The sequence below is a fragment of the Lepidothrix coronata genome, unplaced genomic scaffold (assembly GCF_001604755.1).
Source record: "Lepidothrix coronata isolate B3197 unplaced genomic scaffold, Lepidothrix_coronata-1.0 Scaffold5, whole genome shotgun sequence".
In the NCBI taxonomy this organism is placed as follows: domain Eukaryota; kingdom Metazoa; phylum Chordata; class Aves; order Passeriformes; family Pipridae; genus Lepidothrix; species Lepidothrix coronata.
The window spans coordinates 1977889-2004330 of record NW_016690185.1 but is presented as its reverse complement, the minus strand read 5'-3'; the positions used below and the strand labels follow the sequence as shown (position 1 = coordinate 2004330).

Below are 26442 nucleotides of genomic sequence, written 5' to 3'. Positions count from 1 at the left end.
GAGTGTGCTACTTCTGGGCGCCTCCTTTAATAGCAGGTAGACAAACTGGAAGGAGTCTCATTGAGAGGAAAAAGGTGTTAAGAGCTGCAGGAAGGCAAGCCTGCAGAGAAAGCTTGCAGAACTGGTATTTGTTTTGAATAGGGAAAAGTAGGTTTTGAGGGAATGTGCCAAAACTCTTCAAACTAAAAAAAAATAATTTTTTGTTGAAGGACACAATGACCGTTTGTTCCCTAGGTCCACTACAAGTAGGACAAGAAGTAACTGGCTTGATTTTCAGGCAAGATATTAGGTAAATCTTTGAACTCTGCAGTTGGTAAGTAATGGAAAGACTCCCTAGAAAAATGTGAACTTCGAGTGTGCACACAGGGAATGTCTAGGTATCTTTTTCATTATGCTTCAGGGCAACCTCCTGAGGTCCCTCTGGCTACATTTACCTGCTTTGCAATTAGAGAAGCAATCTGGCAGATACAATGTGATTAGCCAAACTGGAATTTAGCCTGAACAATGATCTAACATAAGTGAAATAAAAAGAGGTAGTAGGGTCTTTAAAGACTATAATAAGCGATCCTTGCCCTGGCTTAATACCTCACTAGAGAGACCAGACACCACCATAATTGTTCTGTGTGATGATTTAGTGGACCCCAGAGAAAGGGACACTAGTTGATAGCTTTTGTCCCTCCAGCACTTGGAGGTCTCTTAGCAAATATGAACCAACACAAAGATGCTTACCTTGTAAGGTTAGCACAAGATAGGAGCTTATGGTTTCTGTTAGTACCTGAGGAACAGCTAGCTGTGAGAGCCGTGGTCTGATTTTGTTCAAATATTCAGGCCAATAGCATAGACTGAGAGAAGTTATTGTGTTTGGAAGAAAAGAATAAACTTTTACTGAAAACAGTTTTCAACAGCAGATAACCAAATCTGGGGAGCATCAGCCAGCTCTGCCTGTAAACAGGGGAAGCTGAGGTACCAGAAAGTACCCAAGTACAGGAATCCTCCAAGTAGCCAAGCAGGAGCAATACTGGGCTTTCACTGTATTCTCACTGCAGTTGAAATGTGTTTATAGTAGACCATAAAAAGGAGATGGTAAGGTTTTTTCTGACAATGATGTCACTTGCAAGCTTGTGAGGTAAATGATCACTCAAAATAACCTTGTATCTTACACACTTTTTATTACCTGAAATATGTTCTTCCTTCATAAATTTTTGAGAAGCAGCTAGGGAATATTATCTTTCAGAAAGTCATTATAGCATTATGAGACTTTATTATATCCAATAGCATAGATTTCTTTCAAGTACCTTCTCAAGACTTTCTTTTGGCATATAAAGATAAGAATAATTTTTTCTAGGTAGCTGTGGCACAGAAAAAATGAATTAGGATATATAAGCTTTCTTTTTTAAGGGACCCAAGGATCAAGGTGATAATTTATTCTACAGATGCCTTGCTCTGTGATGACCATTACAGTTGTGCCTCATTCCTTGAACCCAGAGAGATAGTCCACAGGCCTTGTACAAAATGAAAATCCTTTATGACTGCAGTAGCAGGTGCAGAAAAAAACCACACTGATCCATTCCTCTTTGCTATCTTCAGCTCAAACTGTTTCATGGGACTGCTGTGGGGGCCAGGCAACCCACATTGCCCTCCTGCCTGCCTGTGTGGTGATGCTCAGAGAGTGGCTGAGCAGCTGTGGTCATGGCCTCTGTGTCCCACTGAAGGGCAGCAATTCAATAAACACATCCTCTGCTCTCACCTCTTTCTCCACCCCTCCGAAGTTCACTGTGTTTAGGGAATTGGGTTGTGTTGTCTGGTGCACTGCTGGTTATCAGACCTTATTAGCAGCAAACAAGCAGGACTCCCCGTGCTGTGTATGTGCTTGATGGAGGAAGGATATCTTCTGCATGAAAGCTGTCAAGCAGGAGGTGGGAGGAGGTGAGCACTGGTGCGAAAATCGATTGTGCAGCAAGTCACAGTCTTGTCATAGGGAAAGAGTCTCTGAAAGCTGGAAATTTTGACAGCCTTGAAGACAATGAGCACAGTTAGTGCCAAAAATTATCTTTTGTCACGTTTCGTGTTTTGAAATAAGAAGTGAGAATGGTTTTGAGGACACACAGCTTTCCTTGCTCAAGCAGTTCTCAAGATGGCCAAGCTTTCTTTATTCTTTTCTCAAATTTCTTTCTTTGGAGAGAGAAGAATCCAGAAAGAGAGATTTTGGACAGGTAAAAATTCTCCCAGATAGCCTTAGGGTTTTTACTTTACATTTCCAACCTTTAGCTGCCTTCTTATGAGACAAATATTTAACTTCATCACCAGTAAGGGTTTTATCCCACTTTGTTCAGTCAATTCACATCAACATTTACCCAGCCAGCCAGGCAGTTAACAGAGATGTGTGTCTGCTTTGAGACTACATGGTAGGTGCTGGCATGCCAGACATCTCTTGTGCCACTTTTACTGAACTGTGGCCATGGTTCAGACTGAGGTGCAGCTGGTGGATCTCTGGTGTGAACCCAGAGCAAACTCCAGTGGCCGCTGACAAGGGGTACAGTACTGAAATCCTGTGGTGAAGAACAAAACCTTCTCACAGCTGCCTCGCAGACTCATACAGACAGTGTGACGAGGGCATCATCACTTCTTACAAAACAGATGTAGAATTTGGAGATTTAGGTAGCATTAGTGAGGGACCTTCAGCCTTCACACAAGCAATTTGTTTTGTTTATGGTAGATCATGCTGTCCTCCTCCTGCAGCCTGGCAGTGATGGCTGTCAGTCATGGCACAGCTTAGATAAAAGACTTGACACATAGGTGAGAAAGTCTGTGTGAACCACCACTAATCATTGATGGCAGCAGCCCCCTCTTATCACTTGTTCTAATATTAGCTTTGAGCTATGTTTGTCTTGGATGGCTGTTCAGTGCTCCAGGGCTGTGTGCAGTGGATGTGAGTCATTTATTCAACTCCAGTGTTTTTGTAGCTAGCAGATATGCACCAAGATACTTTCGTGTATGATGAAACATTGTCCAGAGCCCTTTTGTGTTTGTAAGTCTTAAGATCAAATGACAGGCAGTTCAGTGGAACAAATAAAGGGGGAAAAAAAGGATTGATTTAATTTTTCTTTCAGTTGCAGTATATAGCATATGTATCCTGGAATCTGTAACATACATCACTCACCCTGATGTCGTTTATGTTAGTGTTTTTGCCTACAAAAGTGACAGGGTGACATGCTGCCCTATTTTGAGTTAGCAAATCTCTAAAGGTAATAGAAATCATGTGTGTAAATGGACCAATACCTAGGGTAACACAGATGAAAGCCATGATTTTGAACTCACTCTTATGGCAACAACTGGGTCAATTTAAGCAGGAGATGATGGAACTGTTCCCAACTGTTTATGCTGTGCTCAGTGGAAGAGTTTGGATTTTCAATGACGTGATTTTTTCCCCTGTCTGATCTTCTCTTCAGTAGGCTTGTGTTTGAATGTGCCATCGGGCTCAAGCACCATCAAGAAGGGCTCTGTCTGTGAAGTGTTCGTAGACTGTGCTGTCAGAGAATGGGTGGATGAGGTGTCCTTGAAGAGCATAAGTTCTGGGTCTGGTTCTGGGGGATCCCCTTGGTGATTATTTTGCTTTCTTACTAATTTTTTGCAACATTTAAAAATAGTCCTGTAATTTTTGTCCACCCCGATATGTGTATAAATAAAATAAATAAACCTTTCCTTATGTCTTTGTGTAATGATAAATGTAGTAGTTCTAGCAGCTGTTAGGGCATACACAGAAGTCTTGCTTCTCACCAAAGTTGTCTTCATATGCTTTGTAGATGGGAACAAAGTGTCTTTGCAGAGTTCTTCAAAAGTCAGTACCACAGAACTGTTCTGGTTTTGCAGATCCCAAATGTGGGGTACTTGTGATGAACATAGTTCTCCCTGTCATGCAATGAGAACTTTTCTTGTTTCCGGGAATGTAGAACCAAGAGGACTTTGCAGTGAGCTGTTGGCTTCTGAAGTCTCTTAGGATTGTCAGGTCAAGCCAACTGCTTCAGATTTTATATGGAAAACTTCTAGGTTTATGTGCTTGTTGCAGAAAGAGCTAACCAGCAGCTCATTTAACAAGTGATCTGCTGAAGTTTACTTTGGATTTCACTTTCTGATAGATTTCAGGTGCAGCTTCAGGTGCACTGCTGTAGGCTCTTCTGGAAGCGACAAAATTCTGGGTTGTTTCCAGGACTGACCTTGTGACTGCTGCAGATTGAAGGAATTGAAACCTCTGCCCTTCTTGTAGTGTGGAAGACAAAGTTCATGGGCCTTGAGAGCTTAGGAAGGAAAGAACTGCAAAGAGCCAGTTAGGCAACTAGTCTCTCTTAGGGATATTGCTAAAATGGTGGACATGCTGTGTGTTCTTGCTATTACTTTTGATGAGGTAGAGTCACTGTTTTTTAGTTTCATGCATGTGTGACAGGGTGGTCTGCTGGGGAAAATTAGCCTAGACAAAATTAGAGCAAAGGAGCAAATATCAATGGTGTGCCAGGAGCTGGACCTGTCTGGGAAATATGTGCATTTGATGTTAAAGTGGCAAACGTTAACATTGCAGAGCTGCTGTTGCTGCTTTATCCTCCCTCTGCTTTGCCTCATCTGTCCCCAGCCCTCTTCCTCATTCCTCTCCTAGCAGCTAGCTAAGTCAAATAATCAACTGGGAGCTTCAAAGTCAGTGCCCTTTTATTTAGCATCCTCTTTCATATTTTACAAAGAGACAGTGTTTGAAACTCTAGGAGGAAGAGAGGGTAATGCCTGTTGATGCAGCATATAACGTTAAATATTATTTGCTGCTTAGAAGCCTAAAAATGATAGAAATCATTTTCAAACCCTTCCTGCTCCCTGCAGAGTGGACAGCAGTAGTGAAGGAGTGAGATTTATCCATAGATAGGTGCCACAGGGTAGGAGCTCTCTGAAAAAAACCCCAAAGGAACAATAAAATTTGTTAGTACTGATGCCATGTCTCTTTTTGGGCTTTCCTCATGGTTGTTCTGCAGCACTGAAGCTTTCAAAGAAGTGAACTCTGTTTCATCCTGAATAGAGCGAAGCTACCACATCTTATTCTTTTTCCCTCGCTCTTTTGAGAAAATTAAACAAGAAGCAATTATGTGTCAATTTGCTGCTGAGCTGATGTGTTTCTTCTTAGTTAGATGTCTTGATTAATGGTTTGATCTTGCAATTATTATTCATTATGAAATCTGTGAGAATCCTGGATGTATCATGAGTTCAGGGTCAAACCATGTAGCTGTTTGGTGCTGTATCTGTATAATGCTCAGAATCAGGGATAAAACATGGGAAAATATCCTTAACTAAAGAAGATGGTGCATATTTGCCCAAGACCATCCTCCATGGGTTTATTATACTTTGTTCAATATAAGTATAGACCCAAAAATATTTCAAATTGGTGCGCTTTGAAATGATCTTGATTTTGTTCTTTGTAAATTGGAAAATAAATGTGTCATCTTGTACTTAAAATCCTAACAACTTGTGAGCCAGCTGTTGTTGCCTTTTTAGACACAGGGAACTAATTGCCCAACACACGGTTTTATTTTGTTTGGAAGAATTTTACATAGCTCTAGACTAAGGGCGGTAATCCATAATCATATTAAAAACAAGAAAAGGAGTATGTTGGTAGACATTTAAAGCTAGTATACATTTGATTCTGTGAAGCTCCATTATCTTGTTTTATTAACTAATGCTTTTATGAAATAAGGAGTTGAAGAAGAAAAAAGTGAAGTCTGGCTTTTTGAGTCTTCCCTGACTATCCAGTAAAACCCAGGACAATCAAGTGAAACTGGTGGTGGGTTGAAGGAACAATACTTAGGTACCTGTTCTAAATATTTTCTCTCTTACCTTAGGTTTTACACTATTAAATTTAAATACCTTTAGAAGTTACTCAGCCCTTTGGTTTACCCATGAATAAGAATTAGTGTTTACTTCCTTTATGAGATTATAGATGTCTAGTGACAAATACTGCCCTCTACTGCTTCCTGGGCACAGAAGGTTGTCCTGGTACTTACCCGGGAGGGGAAGATGAAGGGGAAGGGGTTTTCTGATGCTTCAGGTCTCCCTTTAGTGTAGAAGGTGTGGGCGACCATTTCTGTTTAGACATTTGCACTCCACTTGGATGAGAGAGAAATCTGCACAAGTGTGAAATGCTCTTATTTGTGTGAAAGCATTGGTTTTACTCCAAAGCACCTTCTTTTCCCCCCGGAGTTCTTAGCCTCAGGCAGAGGCTCTGAAGTCAGTGGATAGGCTGCCAGAGGCATCCCTATCTGTAAATCATAGTTAGAGTGCTGGAATTTGCACAGAATAAACTCAGCTTATCTGGCTAGCTGAGTATTTACTGATGAATTCTGTCTGCTCTATGCTGTGGTTTGAATATTGAAGTGAAGTCAACCTAGAAGAAAATAGCTTTTCCTCCCACTTTATTGTATGGATTATGGAGTCTCCCATATTTTCTCAGCCAAAGCACTTCACCTAAAGCAGTTCTGAATACAGGTTGAAACCATGGTCTTGCATCTGCTTAGCAGAAATCTGAATTTGACAAGAAGTGACCAGTAGTTGCTGTATCTGTTTCTTGCTGTTATCCTTAAGTGTTGGCAAAAGCATGCAGGCACTGGAAGGAATTCATCTGATTGAGCTGCTTAAGCAGTTTTGAGAATTTACTTTCATAAATTTCAGTCTGTTCTGGCTTCTGGTTTTATCTCCCTCGGATACTGTATCATGCTGTCAGCCTCTGGATAGCTCTGGAATGCTGCTGCCCACTTTATTTTATTTCATTACCATAGCAAAGAATCCCACTTGTCTATTTTCAAAGCTGTATGTCTCTTAGCAGAGTAAAATCAGTCTCTCTTTTAATAAACATATATTTCTCCCTGATGTTACTGCGATTTCCAATGGCAGAGCTGTTGGTCTTCGGTGACCTTTGGAGGTTTGAAGAGGGGTTCCCCCCCGTGCAACACTGCCCTTTCCTACCTCCTCAGCTCCTGGCTCCTTTGGCTGCAGTGGGTTTATTCCTCAGAGGTAACGAGGAGTGGTAGTTATGCGATGTAAATAATAAATTAGATGCAATGCTTTCTGAATTTGTAAGTACCTACAAATTAATATTTTGGCAAGCCTTCTGAAACCCATGCTTCCTGTAAGTCCCAGTTCACTCAGGGTGATGAGCCCCAGTCTGGTGGTGAATTTACAGGGGTGTCCACAGCAACTGATTTAAACCTGGTGAGTTCCCAATACCCATTTTACTATGAAAGTCAGGGTTATGATTTGAATTCAATGGAGCATTAGTCACCTAGAATCCTCTACAGATCTGGCTTCATCATGTGAATTTTGGAAGGTGCTCTTTATTTTTCCAAAGCCTTTTCTTCATTCCTAAAGTGATGTAAATTCTGTCACACAAAGTCGGTGGCAAGCAGCCTTCCTTCCTGCACATGCTTATCTTATGAGACATATATTTAGGGGAAAAGACAGAAACCTAAAAGTAGAGTTGGAAAGAGCTTGAGTATGGGCTTTGTGTGTAAAGCGCTGAACCTCCCAATGCATCGAAGTTGTTGGTGTTTTGCATGGAGGTTGGTGTGTCTTGCCTGCAGGTTAGGCCAGCAGTTCCCTCGAGACTGTGAGAGCAATGATTTGTATGCGTGTGGCTGGATTTCATACCATCAGGTGGGAAATCAGTAGCAAAAGGAGCAGAAAGTAAACATCATTATTAACAAAAGGAAAGCAGAGGTGAAATGCTTGTTGATTGCTGCCTTTTCAGGGGTTGTTATGTATTCGTGTTCAGACTGATTTCCTTTGCAAGGGTAAAGACTTTGGGTTTCAATTACTGTGCAGTGACTCAGAGCTTTTCTAATGAGAATTGAAGTCAGAAAATAGTTTGCTTCGTTTCAGTGCAAAACTTTGCTTTTTTCCTTTTTCCTGCTAACCCTAAGAGTTTTACTTAAGGTGCAAACTGCAGCCTTGCAGCTGCTAAACTGCTCTCAAGTGAAGCCCTCTGGGCAGCGTTCGGAGCTTCCTAAGTTGACTCTTGCAGCACTCGCATCCTGCTCCCAGGCAGACGAATGTGTGCTGCACTGCAAAGGCTTGGAGGAGATGAGGAGGCTTGGAGAGAGTGAGGAGCTCAGGGAGAGTTAAGTGCATCTTAGAAATTCTTTCTTCAATTAAATAAAACACACACACCTGGACATAGAATTCTTCATATACAGGTCATGTCAGAAACTCATTTAAATTGAAGACACACGCTTATTAATGCATAAAATGCTCATATTATGGGACTGGCAGAATTTACTTTTGTAAGCAGCCTTCCTGCATGGGAAAGCCTGACTGTATGTTTTGCTTGCTTATCTTGGCACAAAGCTTTTGCTCCTCAGCCTAATGTTCCAGATTCAAATCTTTAGATAAGATCATGGAGCAGATCCTCTTGGAAGATATGTTAAAACATGCTGAAAAAAACGAGTTGGTTAGGGACAGCCAAAGTGGCTGCACCAAGGGCAAGATGTGCCTGACTAATCTGGTGGAGTTGTACAATGGAGTGACTGTATCAGTGGACAGAGTAAGAGCTATGGATGTCATCTACCTCTGAATTCCTGCCTCTGAATAGGAGACATACAGGTTTGATGGATGGACTGACAGATGGATAAGGAATTGGTTATAGTCAATGGCTCGATGTCTAAGGAAACGAATAGTGAGTGGTGTCCGTCACAAATCTGTACTGGGAACAATGCTATAACCTGGTCTAGTGGAGGGTGTGCACCACGGAAGTGGATCATACTAGGTGATATTTAAAGGTCCCTTCCTATCCAAACCATTCTGTTATTCTGTAACACACCACAGTTTTATAGCTCTGGAGTTTGCCTATGGAAGGGACTCCCTTTGTGGCCTGCTGGTTCCATTGCACCAACCTGGTGTGTGGAGAGGATGGAGTAATCCAGTGGTGGTCGGGTACAGAGAAGGCTGTGTGCAGAGTTGTCAGAGATGCCTCTGCTTTAGATAAACTCAGAAAAGTAAAAAAATGGGGAAATAGATTTCCTATATTAATTATTTTTTTCAGTTCATCATGGAATTTGTGCAACGTTGGAGTCTCGCTGTTGGAGTGGAAATTCTCAGTTCAGGTTGGCTGCAGTAGTAGGTGTGACCTGCATTTCCCTGTGGTACACTGAGTGCCTGATGACTCAGAGGGAATCCACTGCTTTTGTCTCAATACAGGCCCACACATGCAGAGAAGAAGTGCATGTAGCAAGTTCTGCACTGTGGTTTCTTAGGTGAAAACCTCATATGTTTAAGAAAGCCAAACTGCAAAGAAAAAATAGAAAACAGTAGTAATAGAAAAGAAAAGAAAGGAAAGAAACCATTCAGACATGTAGGGATGGAATATTTTGTTTGAAGGAATGGGGAACTATTTTGTGGTTGAGGACTGGTTGTGATTCTACTTGAAGTTGCTTACTGCTGCTGCCTCCTTGCTGCTACATACAGTTCTGCTTGGGGTTGCCTATTGCTCTGCTTATAGTTCTGCCTGCTTACTGCTACTTATTGTTTCTGCTTGCTTACTGTCACAGTGCAAAGGCAAACCGGGCAGAATGTAAGGTGGTGAGACCAGCCTGGGCTCACTGCCAGGGAACCATGCGGCCGGGGGGCAGGGAAACAGCCTGACAGGTGGGTGAAGACAACCAATGGACTGCACCAGAAAGCGAAGATTGCCTTTTAAGGAGGGAAGGAGTGAGGCCTGGCAAAGGAGGAGCGGGGCAGTGGTTATGCAAATCGTCCCTCCCATCCAGGTGTTCTCGAACCAGGTCACGAGTTCGATGCACCCAGCATGCTCTTAATAAAGTTCTTTGTTTCACTGTATTTGGCCGTTTTCTAAATTTTAATTAGAGATATTTCTCACACATTTAGCTAAAGGGAACTGTAGGAACTGACCTTTCTCAAGGAGCTCTTTGCCAAGGCTGAAGACATACTTACTCATCAGTACTGACACTTCAGCTTTGAGGTGGAGTTAGGTTTAACTTGTGCCACATATTGCTGCTCCTAACATAAAACATTTGGAATTACTCAATCTTGCTGAAGAACGAAGTGCAGCTAAATGTTGTTTTAGGCTCACGGCTAAAGAGTAGGCTCAGCCCTCTAAAACACATGATTTTCTGCAGTCTGGCATGTGTGATAGTCTGGGCTGGGGTTTCTCTTCTGTGGTGTTGAGCATCTATGGTGTAGGTGTTCTTGAGCCCAGACTTCAGGCTCTCTTTGCAGGTCATGGAGCGTCATGGACTTTTCCAGTGCTTGACTCATCTACTTATAGACATCTACTCTGTAGAGAGATGAATCATTCCATTAAAGAGCCTGTCTGCCTCATCTGTCCTGTCAGATAACTTAGCTCCACAGCCCACTGTGGGAGCTTTGTCCATGGCTGTCCTCACTGCAGGAGCGTTTCTTCACTCCTGTCTCTCCCTTGGAGTCAACCAGCTAATTGCCTCTGAAACTAAACATAGGTGTTCACGAGGGATTCTTTGCCGCTGGAGCTGCTCTGTGTTGTCAGCAAGAGGAGCAGTGTGCCAGGTTTGGCTGCCTGCACCCTCAGCAGTCCTCCTACTCGTCTTAGCAGGCTTCACACTTGTTGTGTGACCCTCATGAAGCATGTCGTGTAAAGCCAGTACTTGAGTAGGCTGCAACACACTGCTTTCACTTAGGGTACTTCTGAATTGAGGGAAAACCCCAAACAATTAGACCACTACAAAATAATATGCCACAGGTGCTGCAGCGGGACCTCAAATAATATTATGTCCAAGCTCTGTAAATCATATCTCCTCTCACAAGGGCAAGCCTTCAGGAACTCAATCCAGTAAATCTGCCGTGTAGATGTCTGAAATTTTGCAATTTGAATCCCACGCATTGCATTTTAAACTGATAAAATCCCTGCAAAATTTCACCCACGAGCAAGCTCTCTTGTGCTGTGCCCTTTTACAAGGATGAGTGTGGTGGTACATAGGGTACCAGGTAGCCAGAATGGTTGGAGGTGAAGATGCATGTGTCATTTGTTTCTATGACTAGCAAATATTTATAGTTATTGATGGAATTTATTGCCACAAGTGATTTCCACTCACATTTGGACCTGCCTCAAATGTAAAAAAATTATTGTTGCATGATTTAATCACAGGATTTGCTTAAGACATCTGTGTATATATTGACAAGTCTTTTGTTTCTTCTTTGGAAGCAACAGACTGCTTCATAGGGTAATGGAATTCCCAGATTTTTTGTTTATAAACACAGCTAATATGTTTCTGTATTTTAATTAGCTGCTAACAAGGAGGGAGATTAAAAGAGGGAAAAAACAGTTATTGAAAAAAAGATGGAAATATGCAAAATTTACTAATTCCCTTTCAAATGTAAGCAGAAAGGAAGGGAGGGGTTGAGTTTTTTGGATCAGTGCACTGAAACTAGGATTGGTTTGGAAAGAATTTAATGATTTGTGTGTTCAAGTTTAAGCTGGAAAAGCCAGATATTTTGCAGACCTACAATTTTAGACCTGCTGGTTTGTAAGCCCTTTGCAGATGTTTATTTACATTTTATATTATGATTTGAGATTTTAAATTACAGTCCTTTAAAAATATACCATATATATACTACAGATTATTAAGGGATTATCAGATGGCTACGAGGAAGAAAAATCTAGAAAGAAGTGGGCTCCAGAGAAAAGTCTCTGCAGATTACTGTCAGATTAGTTTGAAGGAAACATCAGTCCTTATCCTTAAGTGTGAAGTACCTGGGTAAAAAATCAGACCTTCAAATGTGTCCTTCTTTTTCTAACAAAGCAATGGCATTGCCTTAAGATTTTCTTTATTCTATGGTTATCTCATGTGGTAAAAATTTAGACATCATCCTGAATAACAGTTTCAGGATATCCGTTACCATTCTGGAGTAGCTGAAGTCAGTGTCTCACTGGTGCTCAAGACAAAGTCTTGCTGAAGACTGATTTTTCTTACAATGCTGATTTCAGGTAATGTGTCTGTAAGTGAAGCTGTATATAGAGGCATACTTCAAGATATTCGGTGTGGTATTTTTTTAAGTGGCATTGTAACTTTCCAGGTACTGTCATCTCTTTATATGCTGCTGTTTGGGAAACACAGTCATGGTTGGATGAGTCCTTACCCTAGGGAGATAGCACACCCATGGTAATAGGCAGAGATGTAGAATGGCTGAACCCATTTTCTGGCTTCTGGGTGACCTTGTGGAGGTCTGTCTTTTCATATCCAGAGCTGCATAATATGGAGGTAATACCTCCTGTGTTCCTCTGACTGTAAAGCCTGTTGTGAAAGGAGCTGCTCCTCAGCCTGTTTTGTATTGCAGCCACAGCTCTTGGTTACTCTAGAGGTTTCCACAATACAAGTGAGAAAATCCAAATCATGATGCCACAGTCAGGTTTGCTCTGAGTAAATAAAATTGCAAAGTTGAGAGGGGGGAAACTCTTCAAATAAAGATCATTTGTTTATCAGGAATAAACCTGGTTTTCACAAAGCACTTAGTCCACAGGGACCAGGTGAGTTTTATCTGTGGAGTTTATTTGAGAAGGCTTACATGGTAACACTATGGAACAGATTGAAAATTACCTGAAAAACTATAAACAAAGGCTATCAATGTACATATGGAATGGCTTCTTCAGGAGGATATTTTGTGAGTCCCGAACATATCTATGTCACGTCACCAACATCAGTGAGTTACCCACTGGGAGGGTGCACTTAGTCCAAGAGATGTGCTAGATTTTCATCCCAGTTCATCATCTGTGAATCTATTCAGCAGCTGTTGAAGTGCTCCATAGAGATGCTTAGTAGGTGTTAGGAACAGACCTCTCTAATGTATTCGTTAGTGGATGGAAATATGCTGCTACTTCCTAAGGAGCCAGGGACCAAGTGTGAAGTTTGAGAAGCTATTCAAAAGAATTACCATCAAACAGAAGCCTCAGGTCTGATCTCTGTCATAAAAGTAGCATTTATGCAGTGCTTCTAAATTTAAAGAACTATATAAAAGGTTGTGTTTTGGGTTTTTTTTTTGAGACTGCCTTATTAAGTCACTGGGGTTTTTATTTCATTTTTGTGTGTTTATTGATAGTTTGGAGTCACTGGGAAGGTAGTTTGTCTTCTTTAAGATTTTAAGAAACTGAGAGTAAGCTGCAGTGGCTCTTGTATATTGCAGTTTGCTGAAAAAGAACCTCATTCACGTGGTTCATTAGAGGGATTTTTTTTTCTTCCCTCTGTGCAGAGGGAATTCTTGCTGAATAGTGTCACAGTGGCCACCCTGCAATTCCTCTACTTAATGAGCTACTTCTCACACAAATAAATTTCAAAATAACTGGGCACAGATGTTTAGATATCTGTGTGGTTGGTAGGTGGTTTGGTTTTTTTTGTTTTGTTTACTGTGGGTTTTTTCCCCTTTCTTTTTTTGCCTGAAAATGATTGTCAGTCTTCATTTTCATTTCAGCTTTCAAGCCTGTTGAAACGACAGCATTCCTGTCATTGCAAACGTTATTCAGCCGTGTGAACTGTGACTCATTCTGAAAGATTACATGCATTTCACTCCCTGGTGTGCTCCTATCCTCCTGCTGTTAGCTGCTTGCAGGCTGCCTTCTGCAATCAGAGGTCAGGGATATGTGCTACTGCAGAGCTTCCTTGCTAGCTTGCTTCCAGCCTCATGCTGTGCAGAGTATAGGAGCCCGTGTTTGCCATAGGCAGGAAGTTTCAGGGTGAGAAATGCTAGTTTTATCTGCTTCTGGGGGAAAAAAAAAGTCTAAAATGTCCATTTCATCATCTCTTTACAGTAAAAAACCCAACAAAGAGTAACCCCTAAAGGAACAATAAACCTCATACAGACCTCCTGGCTCACATTCACTGTAGACTACGTTTTCTTAGGCTGCAAAAATATCAATTTGTGATACCAGCTCAAGGCAAACTCCATCTAGTCTGGTGGTCCTCTTTAATAAACTTTCTTTTCTAGTTTTACCTTCTTTTTCCTGTGTTCCTCTCTGGCATCAGAGGATCCCTGCTGTCACTGTGCTGGCTCTTCTCCTGGTGCCACAGACCAGTCCTATCTCGTGGCTCAGCACCTCACTTCTCTGATCTGTCTTCATCCTCTGCAGCTGATTGCTGTTTCCTACATGTTTTCCAGGGCTTCTTTTGAAATAAAGTCCTGTGGAATCCCAAATGGGGTTTCTGATTGTATTTTATTGAATGTCGACATGAACCTATGAGGGAGGAACCCCATTATGGAAGCTCAGTTAATTGAGGATGATTAAAGGGAAGCTTGATTCTACCTGCCCAGCCATAGAAGTGAGTTATGGTGCCTGAAGATGAAAAGCCATGAGGAATCAATCTTAATTTAGTACAACTTAACACCATGCTTGTATTTTTCTCTATTTGAGGGCAAGAGATGACAAGTTGAAATTTTCCAGCATGACAAAAGCAGGCAGAATTTGGAGAAGGTGGTGCAGATGGGAGCACAGAGCCCTGTTGCTCTGCAAGCACATGTCTGAAAGACCTTTTCTGTCCTACTCTGTCCATGTGGGAAGGGTTTCTGGAAAAGCTGACAGGATCCCTGAGGTTCAGAGCTGAGGGGCCTTGTAGGGAGTACAGAAAGCACCCACTGAAGCTACTTCCTTGGGGCTACAAAAATGAGAAGTGGTAGGGCTATGGGCAGCCACACTTGTATTTTTTGAGGGGAAACAAATAATTCTGGTGTATCTCGTCTGGCAAGCATGGGAAAGGAAGAGGACTTTTCTCAAAGACCACAAGAAGCTTGCTTTTCAATAAAATCTAGATCTTAAAAAAGAAAAGAGATTGTTTGCAGAGGTTTCCTTTGGTGATTGTTGTTTACAATCCAAGTTCTTCTTTCAGTGGACATTCAAACAGAGATATGCAACAGATATAAAATTAAAATGATATCACTCTTTTCAGATGTTTTGCTAGGGGATTTAGTTACTCAGATCTTGTTTTTTTTTCATGTGTTTCTGCAAGCCATGGCTTTTTTGGATGTCCTAGAATAACTGGGTTGACACATGTATCCTGGATGAAGAGCCCTTTCTTTCTGAATTACCTACATCTGCTTTCAAAGCTGATCACTATAAATCATAAGTGCTCTTTAATTGTAGTTCAAACCCTACTTTATTCTGAAACGTCTTTCATGTGTAGACAAGCCTCTAAGAAACTTTTTGTTTGAAATTAAATCTCCTTATTTTATTAGGCCTGGTATTTTACAATTGTACTGCCTTTAAGGTGTTTTTTGTTTTGATTTGTTTTACAGACTGTAAGATGGCACGTTGAACTACAACCATGGGCAAGTCCAACTCCTTCCCTCAACTACGAGGCATTGAGGTTCCTAAAGTATATTAGCACTTCTCAGGTATGTTTTTCATTTCAGTCTCCATTTAGAAGATAGTTTGCCTCTACAAGTTGTTCCTTCTCAGTTAATGAATTAACCTTGCACCAAACTTTTTTTGAAACTGTTTTATTTCTAAAGTTGTTTAACCTAGCAGTGATGGTCAACATGAATGTAAAGGTCAAAACACAGGTTAGAAAGAATGCATTATTTCCTTGCTTTTTGTTTTTGAATGGGTTTGTGTCCCGACAGGAGCGTGGTATGACTGAAATTCTAGATGTAGTTTCTCTCCCTCTCTCTCTCTCTCTCTCACATACTCCCTCTCAGATACAGAAAAATACAGAGCACTCTGTATTGAGAAAACTGTGTTATTCCCCCACTCCACTTCTCAATAATAATATAATAACCAGGCTCATTTTACTTAAAAAGGATGCATTTGAGGTTCCCAGTAAAATGAGAACAAGGCATCAGACCCTAACTTGGACAAGTTGTTTCAATGATACCAAATACCAATGATACCAATGATACCTGATATTTTTGGGACAAAAATGATGACCTGGAAAATGAGTGGGTTTATGTGATTTTTAAAATATGTCATTTCTAAATCCAGATTGTGTTGATAGTTACCTTCAGCAATCAGCGCATATGGAAATTGGGCCATCATGTCTTCACAGGGGCATCATTTATGCACAACAGCATTTATGCATGTATTTCCAGTAATAAAAAATGGAAAAGGTGCTAGATTCCCACAGTTCTGACAGGGCAGCTGCTTTCAGTACCCAGGTCTATCAGCAATTGACCCTTGAATACAGATTTAACAGCACCATTACTTACACTGGAGAACAGCAAAAAGCCTCAGGTGCTAATGTCACTGAAATGTCATTCACATATGAAATTCTTTGTTGATGCAGTGCTTTCAAGGCTGAGACAAGATTCATTTGAAACACACCTAAAAAGGAGGGTAGTAGGGTGTTCACGTATCCTCCAGCTTGTGGATACCCCTGGCTAAATCCTCAAGAAAATGACATTTGTGCTGCCACTCATGCCAGCACTGAGAGGGCAAGAGGCAAGGTGATGCATGGGGACAGCAAGAGATGTGTGTAGAGCTGCTTGTTTTGTTGTACAGAAATTTAGGCTGCAGCAGACATACTGAGTTTGAAAACATCATCTCAGTGACTTAATAAACAGTGGCAGATGCTGCTAAACTCCACTAGTTGGGTTAAAGCCTACAAGGACATCAATTAATAGAGAGCTTATTGCTCCTGACACACTAATCAAGAAGTTTTGTTCCCAGAGTAACTGACCTTGGTTGGGGGAACAAGCATAAGTGAAAACAAAAAATTAGAGAAATCTCTGTTTCTGACCTGGCAGATGTTACAATATTAATAACTGACGGGATAACACCATAACCGGTATGAGCACTTCTGAGAATGGGATCCTGCTTATGTAGATGAGCATGGGATCTCATATTCCTTGTTTGCTGAGCAAGTGTCTACTAATTACCTTACCTGAGTTCAGCTCCCTGCCGATAGTGTACAATGGCTTAAACTGCTGGAGGGGAAGATGCCATGTCAGCAGTGTCGAGGTGTGGCCAGAAAAAGCTTTTTCAGCGCTGATGTCTGATGATCAGAACTATCTTACCTGTGCTGTTGTTTGTGTGATAGTAGTGAACAGAAGCCCAGAACAGGATGTGAGCTCAGTGCATCAGGATCTGTAAATCATGCAACAGACTGGTGATGGTGCTAAGGGCAGGTTCAGCATTGGATTTTTTTATTTTTTTTTTTTTAATTTTTGATAGCAAGAGCAATTAAGTAGCAAGAGCTGTTAAAATTGCTCCTAATTCTGACTATTGTAATTGCTCATAATGCCATGAGTCAACTAAGTGGCAGCATTGCAGAATCTTAGTTTTCTATAGAGAGTACATTATTCTTCTGTGTCTTAAATTAGTGCTTATTTTTGCAATGCCATTTATTCCTTGATTGTTATGTGACTGAAGGGAAATGAGTAGTGGGGTGCAGTGCAAATAATTGCTTAAAACTTAGTGAATCCTGAGCAGGAGCAGGGAGGTGGTGATGCAGTGTGCAGCTCTTTGAATGTAATGCTTCAGGCAATGATCTTTCAGAGCATAAGCTTCTTAAAGAATTAGTTTTTTTACTTATTATAAGGTACCTGATGGAGAGTGCCTATCACATTAAAGGCTGGGTTCCAGTTTTCGCTCTCACCCCTGTGTAGAATTGTTTCATTTCTGTGGTTCCGGGTGGGACCAGAGCCATGCTTTTTCATTTGTCTAAAACTGAGAACTGAACCTGGGCAGTCTGCTGTAGAGGAAGGAAGGAGCAAGATGAGAACAGTGTTCAGGACTGATGTTTAACCTGGTTTTGTGTCTACCACTTTCCTTCCCACTGTTTTAGTTTTTGGCTTTCTGACAGTGCCAGCTCCCATTCCTGCAGTTAGGGTTGGTGCTTGGCACAAAGAACAACTTTTTGTTGTGATGGCTCAGCTGGGTTCCTGCAGCTCTTCTCAGTCTTTGCTTTCCTATCTGCGTGTTAAGCAGCCTGTGCCCTCCAACCCCTGAATTTGATGGCTGGGCTGCATGTGGTTTGAAAAGCCCTTCAAAACCCAGCTGTAGATGCTGATACTGATGCAGAGTGGCACAACCTTTCTTAGGCAGAAGCAGCCACAGCTTTGGTGCTTACTTCTGCTCCCCATTACCTCCTTAACATTGCTAAGGCAACAGCCCTACAAATTGTACTGGCTCTCCATCACCTGCTGTGCTCTGGATCCTGAGTTCTGGAAGGGGTGCAGCGCTCCCCAGCTCCATGCCTGCCTTTTCCAGAGTGTGTCTGGAAGAAGAGGATAGTGCAGGATGATGTGGCCTGGGGGTGAAATGCTGGCCCAGGCTGCTGGGGGGACAGGCAGAGCTGGTGCTGCAGGCAGGGGCTCCTCCTTAGGGTGTCATTCACGGGGCCCTGGTTTCGTTGGCTCAGACCCCGCTGTGTTTTGGCTGCTGCCGGCTGCTGCTCAGCTGCCGGCAAAGCTGACTTCACACCTCAGTTAAGTGATTTTTGACACTTACAGGTTTCTGATGAATCCAGTGTGTTTTCTGTCTTTGCTTTCTTGGTCTGTACAAGGGCTTTAACTTACAGTGTTCCTCCCTGCAGGGTCTCTGTTTTTTCTTTTGCAGGGTGTTTTATCCTGGCTTTAGACTCTAGATGTCTAAGCCAGCTCAGCATAGACACACATTCTATGATTCCTCTGTTTAGTTAAGCACTTGCTTAAATCCCCTTGTTTTTGGAGAGGCCATGTGTTGGGGTAATGATTAAATCCCTTCTGGAACTGACATCCAGGATACTCTGGATAAGGTATACATCTTACATTGTGTGACACTGCACCTTGTGATTATGATCTTGAATCATGACATGAATAATGGTTTTATCATTATTTGAGATGCAGAATCCATTCCAAGGTTTGAAAAAAACTCCAAAACATTTGAATGGTGAAGATCTTTTCCTTGTGGAAAAATGATTTTGGGTATAGTACTAATGCTTAATTATTTGCTTTTCGAACTGCATTGCTCTCTGTGGGATTATATAAGCCTTAAATTTCACCAAGCAGAACAGATGAACAAGGAAAAAATGATCAAATTTCTGTAGCCATGTACCAAATTGACAATCAGATTTAAATGAAACCAATTAACATTTTTCTTTTTTCCACTCTTTCCCCAGAAGGCAAATTAAAAACAAATTAAAAGTCCTGTCTTAAAATGAAGCATCCTTTGATTTCAACAGATTTCATGTGAACATATGAACCTGAACAGCCTGAAAGGGTACTCTGAAACCTCAAAAAAGCCCTGGTCGATCTGTCTTGATGAGAGGTTTAGCCTCATTCACCGAATCAGAAGCAAGCAATGCCGTCTGTATTCACTTGGGTAAGTGCTCTCTTTTAAAAGTCAGGAAATTGTTTCGTGAGAGGTAACTTCAAAAAGCCCTATAAATGCAACACAGGTTGCAATAAGGTTGTCTTCTAAAATATAGACTTTGTTTGCGTATGTTATGTGTTGATGTGCTTCTGTAAACTTTTTTTTTAGGGAAAAGCCTTTCTCTATGAGGCTCTTTATTTTCCTTTGCTTTTCTAATATTAATATGAAAACAAATTGCTTAATGGTGAGTTGTGAGTAGTAATTCATACAGAGGAAGATGGAAATTAAGGAGATAAACTGAGAAGCCTACAGCATCTTCTTTGAGCAGAGATGACTTGCATATTTGCTGGGTAGTTCAGCAGCATTACTTGTAAAACTTCGTTAACTGCCTCTGGGACAAAATAGTACATTTCTGTATGAGGGTGTGTTTGTTCAACACTTTAGGGGTGATATGTGGCGAAGTGATAGTAATAAAAGCAGTTGTGGCTTTACTTGAAAATGTTTGCAGTGTTTATGATATTTACAGCACTTGAGACTGAAGTTTTCACTTTGTACAGAACAAGTGCTTTCTCAGGTGGCAAAACCACATATACAGCCTGTTTCTGTGCTAAGAAAACATTCTGCTTCCCACGAGGATGAGGGAGATTAGTCCTCAGAGTACATCAGGCCTCTGGCCTTTTGCATTACCCTTCAGCACACAGCTGCATTAGGAGAACGATCGCTGGAATCTGGAGCCTATTTCACACAGATCACCACATAGCTGCTGCCTAATAATACTGTCTTTGCAGTCCTGGGAGCCAGCTTTAGGTTCGAGGTGTATTGAAGCACTTCATCTCCCTTGAACCAGTGCAATTTATTTCTGTGATTTTGCTGCTGTGGGATACAAACTGTGGATAGCAGGGAATAGTGCCTGGGTGGGGTTTCTCAGTGATTAGTACATGGCAGTTAACACCAGCAATTAGAGTGAAGTGGATGCAGAGAGCACTGCAGTCAAAGGGAGCATTTTGTGGTTAATTTGGGTGGGTTTATATTTGGCTTGAGTTTGTATTGAGCTGTAAAGACCTCCTTAGAGGTTGAGGGGCTCTCAGGTTTTGTTCAGCAGCACTGCTCAGTGGCAAAACACTAACATACCCTTTAGAGGTAGATCAGGTATATGGAGAGGAGACTCCTCTTGACTACTGTTGCTTCATATTTTCTGAATGTTCTTTGCAATCCATTTCAAATTGTATTTACCTATATTAATGCAAAATATAGGTTTACATGTTTTTTTTTTTTCTTATCAGCTTTTCGTGTTCCTACGGAAGTTAGGAGAGATGCTCAGTTCCAGACTTTACCTGCTTGACAGTAGTACTGACTTGTTGCCTGAGGGCCCTTTCAGTAGTCAGTGGGGAGAGGCAGGCACATTCAGGTGAAAAATCAGCTAAGCTAAATAACATTCTGGAGGTAGGTCTAGGTTTCCTTTGATTATAGAGGAAGTCTGGATAACGTGTCTGCTGACTTTAGAAGTCTTGGTAAAATACTCAAAGTTCAGTGGAATTAATCTAGACCTTTCCCTTCAAGCTGCATGATCATCAGTATTAGACTTGAGCTTCTGTGTTAATGTCCCTTTTCCATGTTGCGTTGTATCAAGTGTGGGTTGAGAATGGTATTTTTGTTGAACTGGCCAGTAGGTACAATGCAGAGTTGATTTTGTCTGTGTTAGGAAATGCAGATTTGGCATGAATCTGACCAGCACAGAGATATTTTACTAATGATTTTGAACAAACCTGAGCTAGTGCATGTATACCAGTGCTTTATATGTGGTGCAGTTTTGCACCAGCTCCAGGGAGCCTGAATGCCAGATTTTCTGTACTGGTGGAACAGTAGGACTTAGCAGAGATTGAAATTGATGTTGGCTCTCCCATCAGACGTCAGAGACACACATGCAGTTAGTAACAAACCATGATGCATCACATGAAACAGCAAAAAAATAAAAGGGAAATACTTGAGATTAAGGAGAAGCGGTCTTCAATCCAGCTGCTTCTGCAGACTTGGAGCTCATTACTGCATAATTCTTCCCCTCAGACTCACTTCCTTTAGTTTATGACAGACAGAAAAGTAATTTTGTTCTGAGTAAGACGAAAAACCTCTTTAAACATTTTTGTTATCCCATACACTTCATGAAGAGCAAACAGGGAGCAGCTGCATCCAATGAAGAACATTCTCTGTGGAGAGGATGGATACAGGACAAATGTGAAAGTTCAGTGCGAATGTTGCTGGGAATCCTGAAATGAATCCATATATCGCTAAAACTGGAACAAAACATGCTGCTTAGGCTTTGCCTCCTCAAATGCTATAGAAGAGGTCACTTGTGAATGCGAGCGAGCAGTCTCTGGAACATCTGGGCATCCCTTTAGATTAGTTATAGTTGCTTCCACTACTGGGAGACAGCAATGTTTTTGCTTTGTAGACAGGATTTCCCAGTGTGATACGTAATTGCAATATGCATTAGTGAGCTCTAGTTATTAGTGCTAAATCTACTTAGATTAAGCTAAGTCAGTTACAAACACCACAGGCAGGCATTCAAGCTGGGATAACATAAATGAATAGGATTTCAAAAATTTACCAGTAGAGGTTTAAAGAGTCTCACTGCAATATAGTATAAATGCTGTTTCAGGTGCATCCTAAAGTGTATGGGGTTTATGATCCAGGCAGGGGGTGCTTCTTTTTTCCCTGAGCTGCAGAGCTCAGTTTTCTTCCTTTGAAAAAGAAGGGGAGGAGGGAGAGCACAGAATGGGAAAGCTGGACCTTAACATGCATGTGTTTATAGCTCTGTCCTGTGATCACTGTGGGAGCTGGAGTACCTGCAGTTAGACTGGATCAGCTACAGGTGCCAACTAGAGCTGTGCTGTAGAAGACAAAGCAGCTTTTGTGCCACTTGAGCACTTGCTGAGCTCCTGGATGATTCGGGGGCTGGTGGGATGCTTTGTTCGGTGCAAGCTGCAGCACAGTGTTTATTCTGAGTGCAAGGCTCTGTGTACCATGACCCTCTGTGAACCCTGGGAGCCGGGAACAGCCAAGGGACACTGCTCCCTGCTGTGCTGCGCTCTGTCCCGGGTCAGCGTCCCTGCCCTGCTGCCGGCGGGGAGCGATGCCAGTGAGCCCTTCCTTTGCACTCACGCACAGCCTGGGAGAGATGGTCCTGCAGGTGCTGGTTCTGCTGTTTGGAAGCCCACCTCTACCCCCACTGCAGGGGACTGCGTTTCTCTCTGTAACCGAGTGCCCTTCTCCTTTACAGTAAAAATAGGGCCAATGTCTTTGACATGTTTTATTTTGCTGTTGATGGAGGCAGCAGCTGCTCTCTCCTCATGGTGGGGAAAGGCCTCTCTAGTCTTCTGTGACCTCCACACCTTTGTTTTAAAATCAAGGTATCTTTTTAAGTAAGACAAAATCTTTTTTAGGAGGCCTGATTTGTTTATCTTTTGCATGCTACATTATCCCTTAGCATGATTGTATGTGAGCCAGGCATTTTGCAAACCAGTTCCTTCAGAGATGACTTTATTTTCTCCCCTAAATATCTGTTGTTGGCTAAATCTCTCTTCAGGCATGAATTTGAGCTGTTACTAGTGTGCCAGAAGATATATCAGCCTCTTCTTTACCCTCATCTGTATTTTTTTTTTCTGTTTTCCACCACTGAAACCTCCCTTTACAGTCCACACAAGTAGCAATCTGTTTGGACGCAGCCTGAGGTTTGCCTACAGCAAAGCATCCAGTCCTCTGGATTGTACCAGCTGGTACAGTTAGAAGTGTGTTATCGACACATGTGGCCATCAGATGCTGGCAGGCTCTTCACTCTAGTGCTGTAACTGCCCCCAACAATTCGCATGTTGTTCATTTTTAGCCAGTTTATCATTCCTAAGGGATTACACTGGTTTTTGTCCATCAGTGTCCCTTCTGTAGAAAGCCACGTGCAGACAAACGTGTCGATTCACTTAGTTAACTTCTGAACTTTTTTCCTAATGTGTGTTGAATGTATTAAAAGAAAACTGTCTTTTCCTCCTACGTGGCTGTACGGGTTGAAATCCTGTGAAATAGAGTTGTTCTTAAAAGCATGCTAGGCTATTTTTGCAAACACTGTCTCCTCATGCTTTCCCAGGACATGCAAAAGGGAAGATGGCTGAGCAGAAGACCACCTCATAGGATATCACTACACTGTGCTTAACCAGTATTAGCAAGTGTCATACCATATTGGTAACTTCCAAAACATATTATCTTCTGAACGTTTTTTCATCAGTTGAATTCTTTTTAGTTTACTAGTATGTCATCTCTGTAAAACATTTAGTGCTGGCCTGGTGTCATACTGTAGTGTATGACGCGATTTAAAATGTATCACATTTTACGTATTGATGCAAATAGCCAAAATTATTTCATACTCACACCTTTTCTAAGGATTACTGTGGTGTAGTGTAGCAGGTGCTCTGACAGTACACCTAAGAGTTCTGCCCTGCAATGGTTTGTGCGTGAGAGATAAATGCCGTGCTGTTAGTACATAGTGGACGGTCTCAATTGGCACAACTGGTTCAAGTGCTATTTAAAAATCTTGATTCTCTTCTTAGCACTACACATGTGTTAGTTTTGTTAAAGTTTAATGTGTAGTGCATGATTTGAATCAGATTTGGAACAAGCTTGAAGGAGTATGAAGGAAGAGAACATCCTGTTTTATGGAATAGAGAAGGCCTGTGGTCCAGACTTGATTCCAGTGGTAAATACCAGATATTTTTAGTTTTAATGCACCCTGTGTGAACCAGTGGGCTGTAGGAGGTGGGAATATGGCACAGTCTTGTACAATATGTCTTCTCCTTGCAGAGGTAGAGACTGAGACAGTCCTACTGCACGGTGGGGCTGTTAATTTTTCTTCTTCTTTGGGATCTTCACCCAATTAGCAGCAATATTTCTCTTAAGTCTATATAACAAATCTGCTACTGTTGTAAATTGGTTATTTTTAAATTTTCTTTTTTTACTTGTGTCTTCCTGTCTGCAGAAAAAGAGAGGCATTTGGTACTTGTGTTGTGTCCACACTGGTGGTCATTGTGGCTCATCTTTGTAACACCAGATGATAGAAATGGTGTGAAATATGCCAGTTTTTTACAAAAGAGTATTGTATAAATTTTAAATATATTTGCTCTTCTGTTTATGCTTTGCTTATTGGAAGTTTGTGCAGTGGGGACTGAGAAAAGTATTGTAAACTTGTCAAGAAAAAAGCAAATTGAAAATAGAGAAATATATATAAATATAAAATAGGAATATCGGTAATGACAGCACATAGATTCCAACATTTAATTTACTGCCTTATAAATTTTGTCAACTTCTGAATTAAGAAAATGCTCTTTGGGAAGTTTGTCAGCCTGGCTAAAAGTGGTTTAGTTCTTGACTTGAAAGGAGCCCTTTGTTCTAATCATACTGCTTTGAATTTTCTGTTTAAGCCAGTTCATCCTCAGAACGTCCTACCCACTAACACTTCTTCTTGCAGCATTAATAGTTACATGTTTTTTGGTGGTGTTTTTTTTTTTTTTTGGTAGGCTAGGCAGTGATGACAACCAGTTTGAGGTCGGCATGGCCAACAGTGGGTGTGAGGTGCATCGCTTTGACCCCAGCATCAAGTCGGCGCACATTCAGGAGGGTCGGCACCTCTGGTACCATCGCCTGTCCATTGACTGGAGGGATCCCAATCCAGCCATTGCTGCTCACAAGCTTCACAGCAACACAAAGAAGCTGGGCACAATATTGAATGAATTTGGACATCAGAAGGTAAGGACTCGGGTGTCAGGTTTCTGACTGCAAGATTATGTGTTGAGAAAGCTGCAGAACTTCCTCCTTGCTGTCTAAGGAGACCATGCACTTTCCAAGGTTTTCTCCTGATAATGAGTCTTTCTTCAGCAGTACTTTTAATGCATTTCTTGTAGAGGTGCCTTTTCTGTCTTGCTTTTTCTGTGTGCTGATAACAGCCACCCTGATTTTAAATCACTAGCCATATACTAAATACCTTTTTCCTCCTCCTCCTTCCTTTTCCTTTGAACTAGCTGGTGACGTTGGGTGCTAGCACTTCTAGTCCTGTGGTCTTTGCCTCAGTATGAACTCTGGAGTACTCACACAGACAAGTTTATAAAGAGAAAAAAAAATATTTGCAACAATAATTAGAAGAAGTAATGGATGGATTGTTTACATTTTCAAGGTCACTGGTCCTAATTACAGTCATCAACAACAAGAACATCCTGTTTTGAAATTGGCAGCAGTCTGTCGGGGTTTTTTTTTTTTGGCATTTCCCAGTTTGTTTTTAAAGAACTAGAAAGACTTCAAAAATCTTCAAGTCTCAAATAACTTTTGCCAGAATATAGTTGAAGAAGTTCCTTAGGTTGCTTTTAAGAGAGTTTTTCCTTCTGAAGATACATAAGCATGAATTCAAATGCTTATGTACTTCATTGCCTGCAGCTAGTTCTGCTTGCCTTTGTTTTTTAAGAAATAGGCAGCCTGAGCTAAGGAGGGGCTCTTCTGTAAGACTTACAAAGCAAGCAGTGCAATGTTTGTTTGGTTTGTTATTAAAAGATGCAGGATGTCCTTTTCAGTTCACTTCTTGCTTTTCTTTAATATTTTCTTTTGGCTCAGCTCTACTGATTGAACCATTTTGAAGATAAGAGCAGAAAAAAGAAGCCTTTTCCTACTTCTTAGGCATACTGTAACTACACTAGGCTGTGCATTAGCAAAACATCTGAGGAGACAGAGATGGCTTTTCCTTGATGCGTGCCTTACATTCTTTGTTTTGATTTTAGAAAAATTAGTCACAGAGCAAATAATTAATGACCCGATCCAGTGCAAGTCTTGTGATATACCAGACCTGTGGGGAACAGTCAGTCTCAGGTTATCATGGTGATATGGAGTGATTGTAAGATCTTCTGTGAACAAGAAGAAGGTAGCAATGAATTCTGAGTATGTAACTTTCTGGGCGAGAGTTAGCTGACGTGAAAACATCTGGCTGGAGGGCAGCCAAGGATCATAATGCACACGTAACACATGCAACCAGGCTTTCATCTAGCTGTGTACACATGACGTGGGATTTGGTTAAGTGTTTTGATGCGTTATGAACAGCCTCTTGCTCTGTTAGCATTTGAGCAGCTCCC

General features: G+C 41.4%; 1 protein-coding gene across 1 annotated transcript in view; it reads left to right on the top strand.

The window, feature by feature from the left end:
- METTL24 (methyltransferase like 24) overlaps nt 1-26442 on the top strand; it is a 47866-nt gene that overhangs the window by 5214 nt on the left and 16210 nt on the right. The window contains exons 2-4 of the mRNA XM_017827130.1: nt 15295-15393; nt 19158-19297; nt 24847-25075. Coding sequence (XP_017682619.1) covers nt 15295-15393; nt 19158-19297; nt 24847-25075 — 468 coding nt within the window. The remainder of the gene's footprint in view (nt 1-15294; nt 15394-19157; nt 19298-24846; nt 25076-26442) is intronic.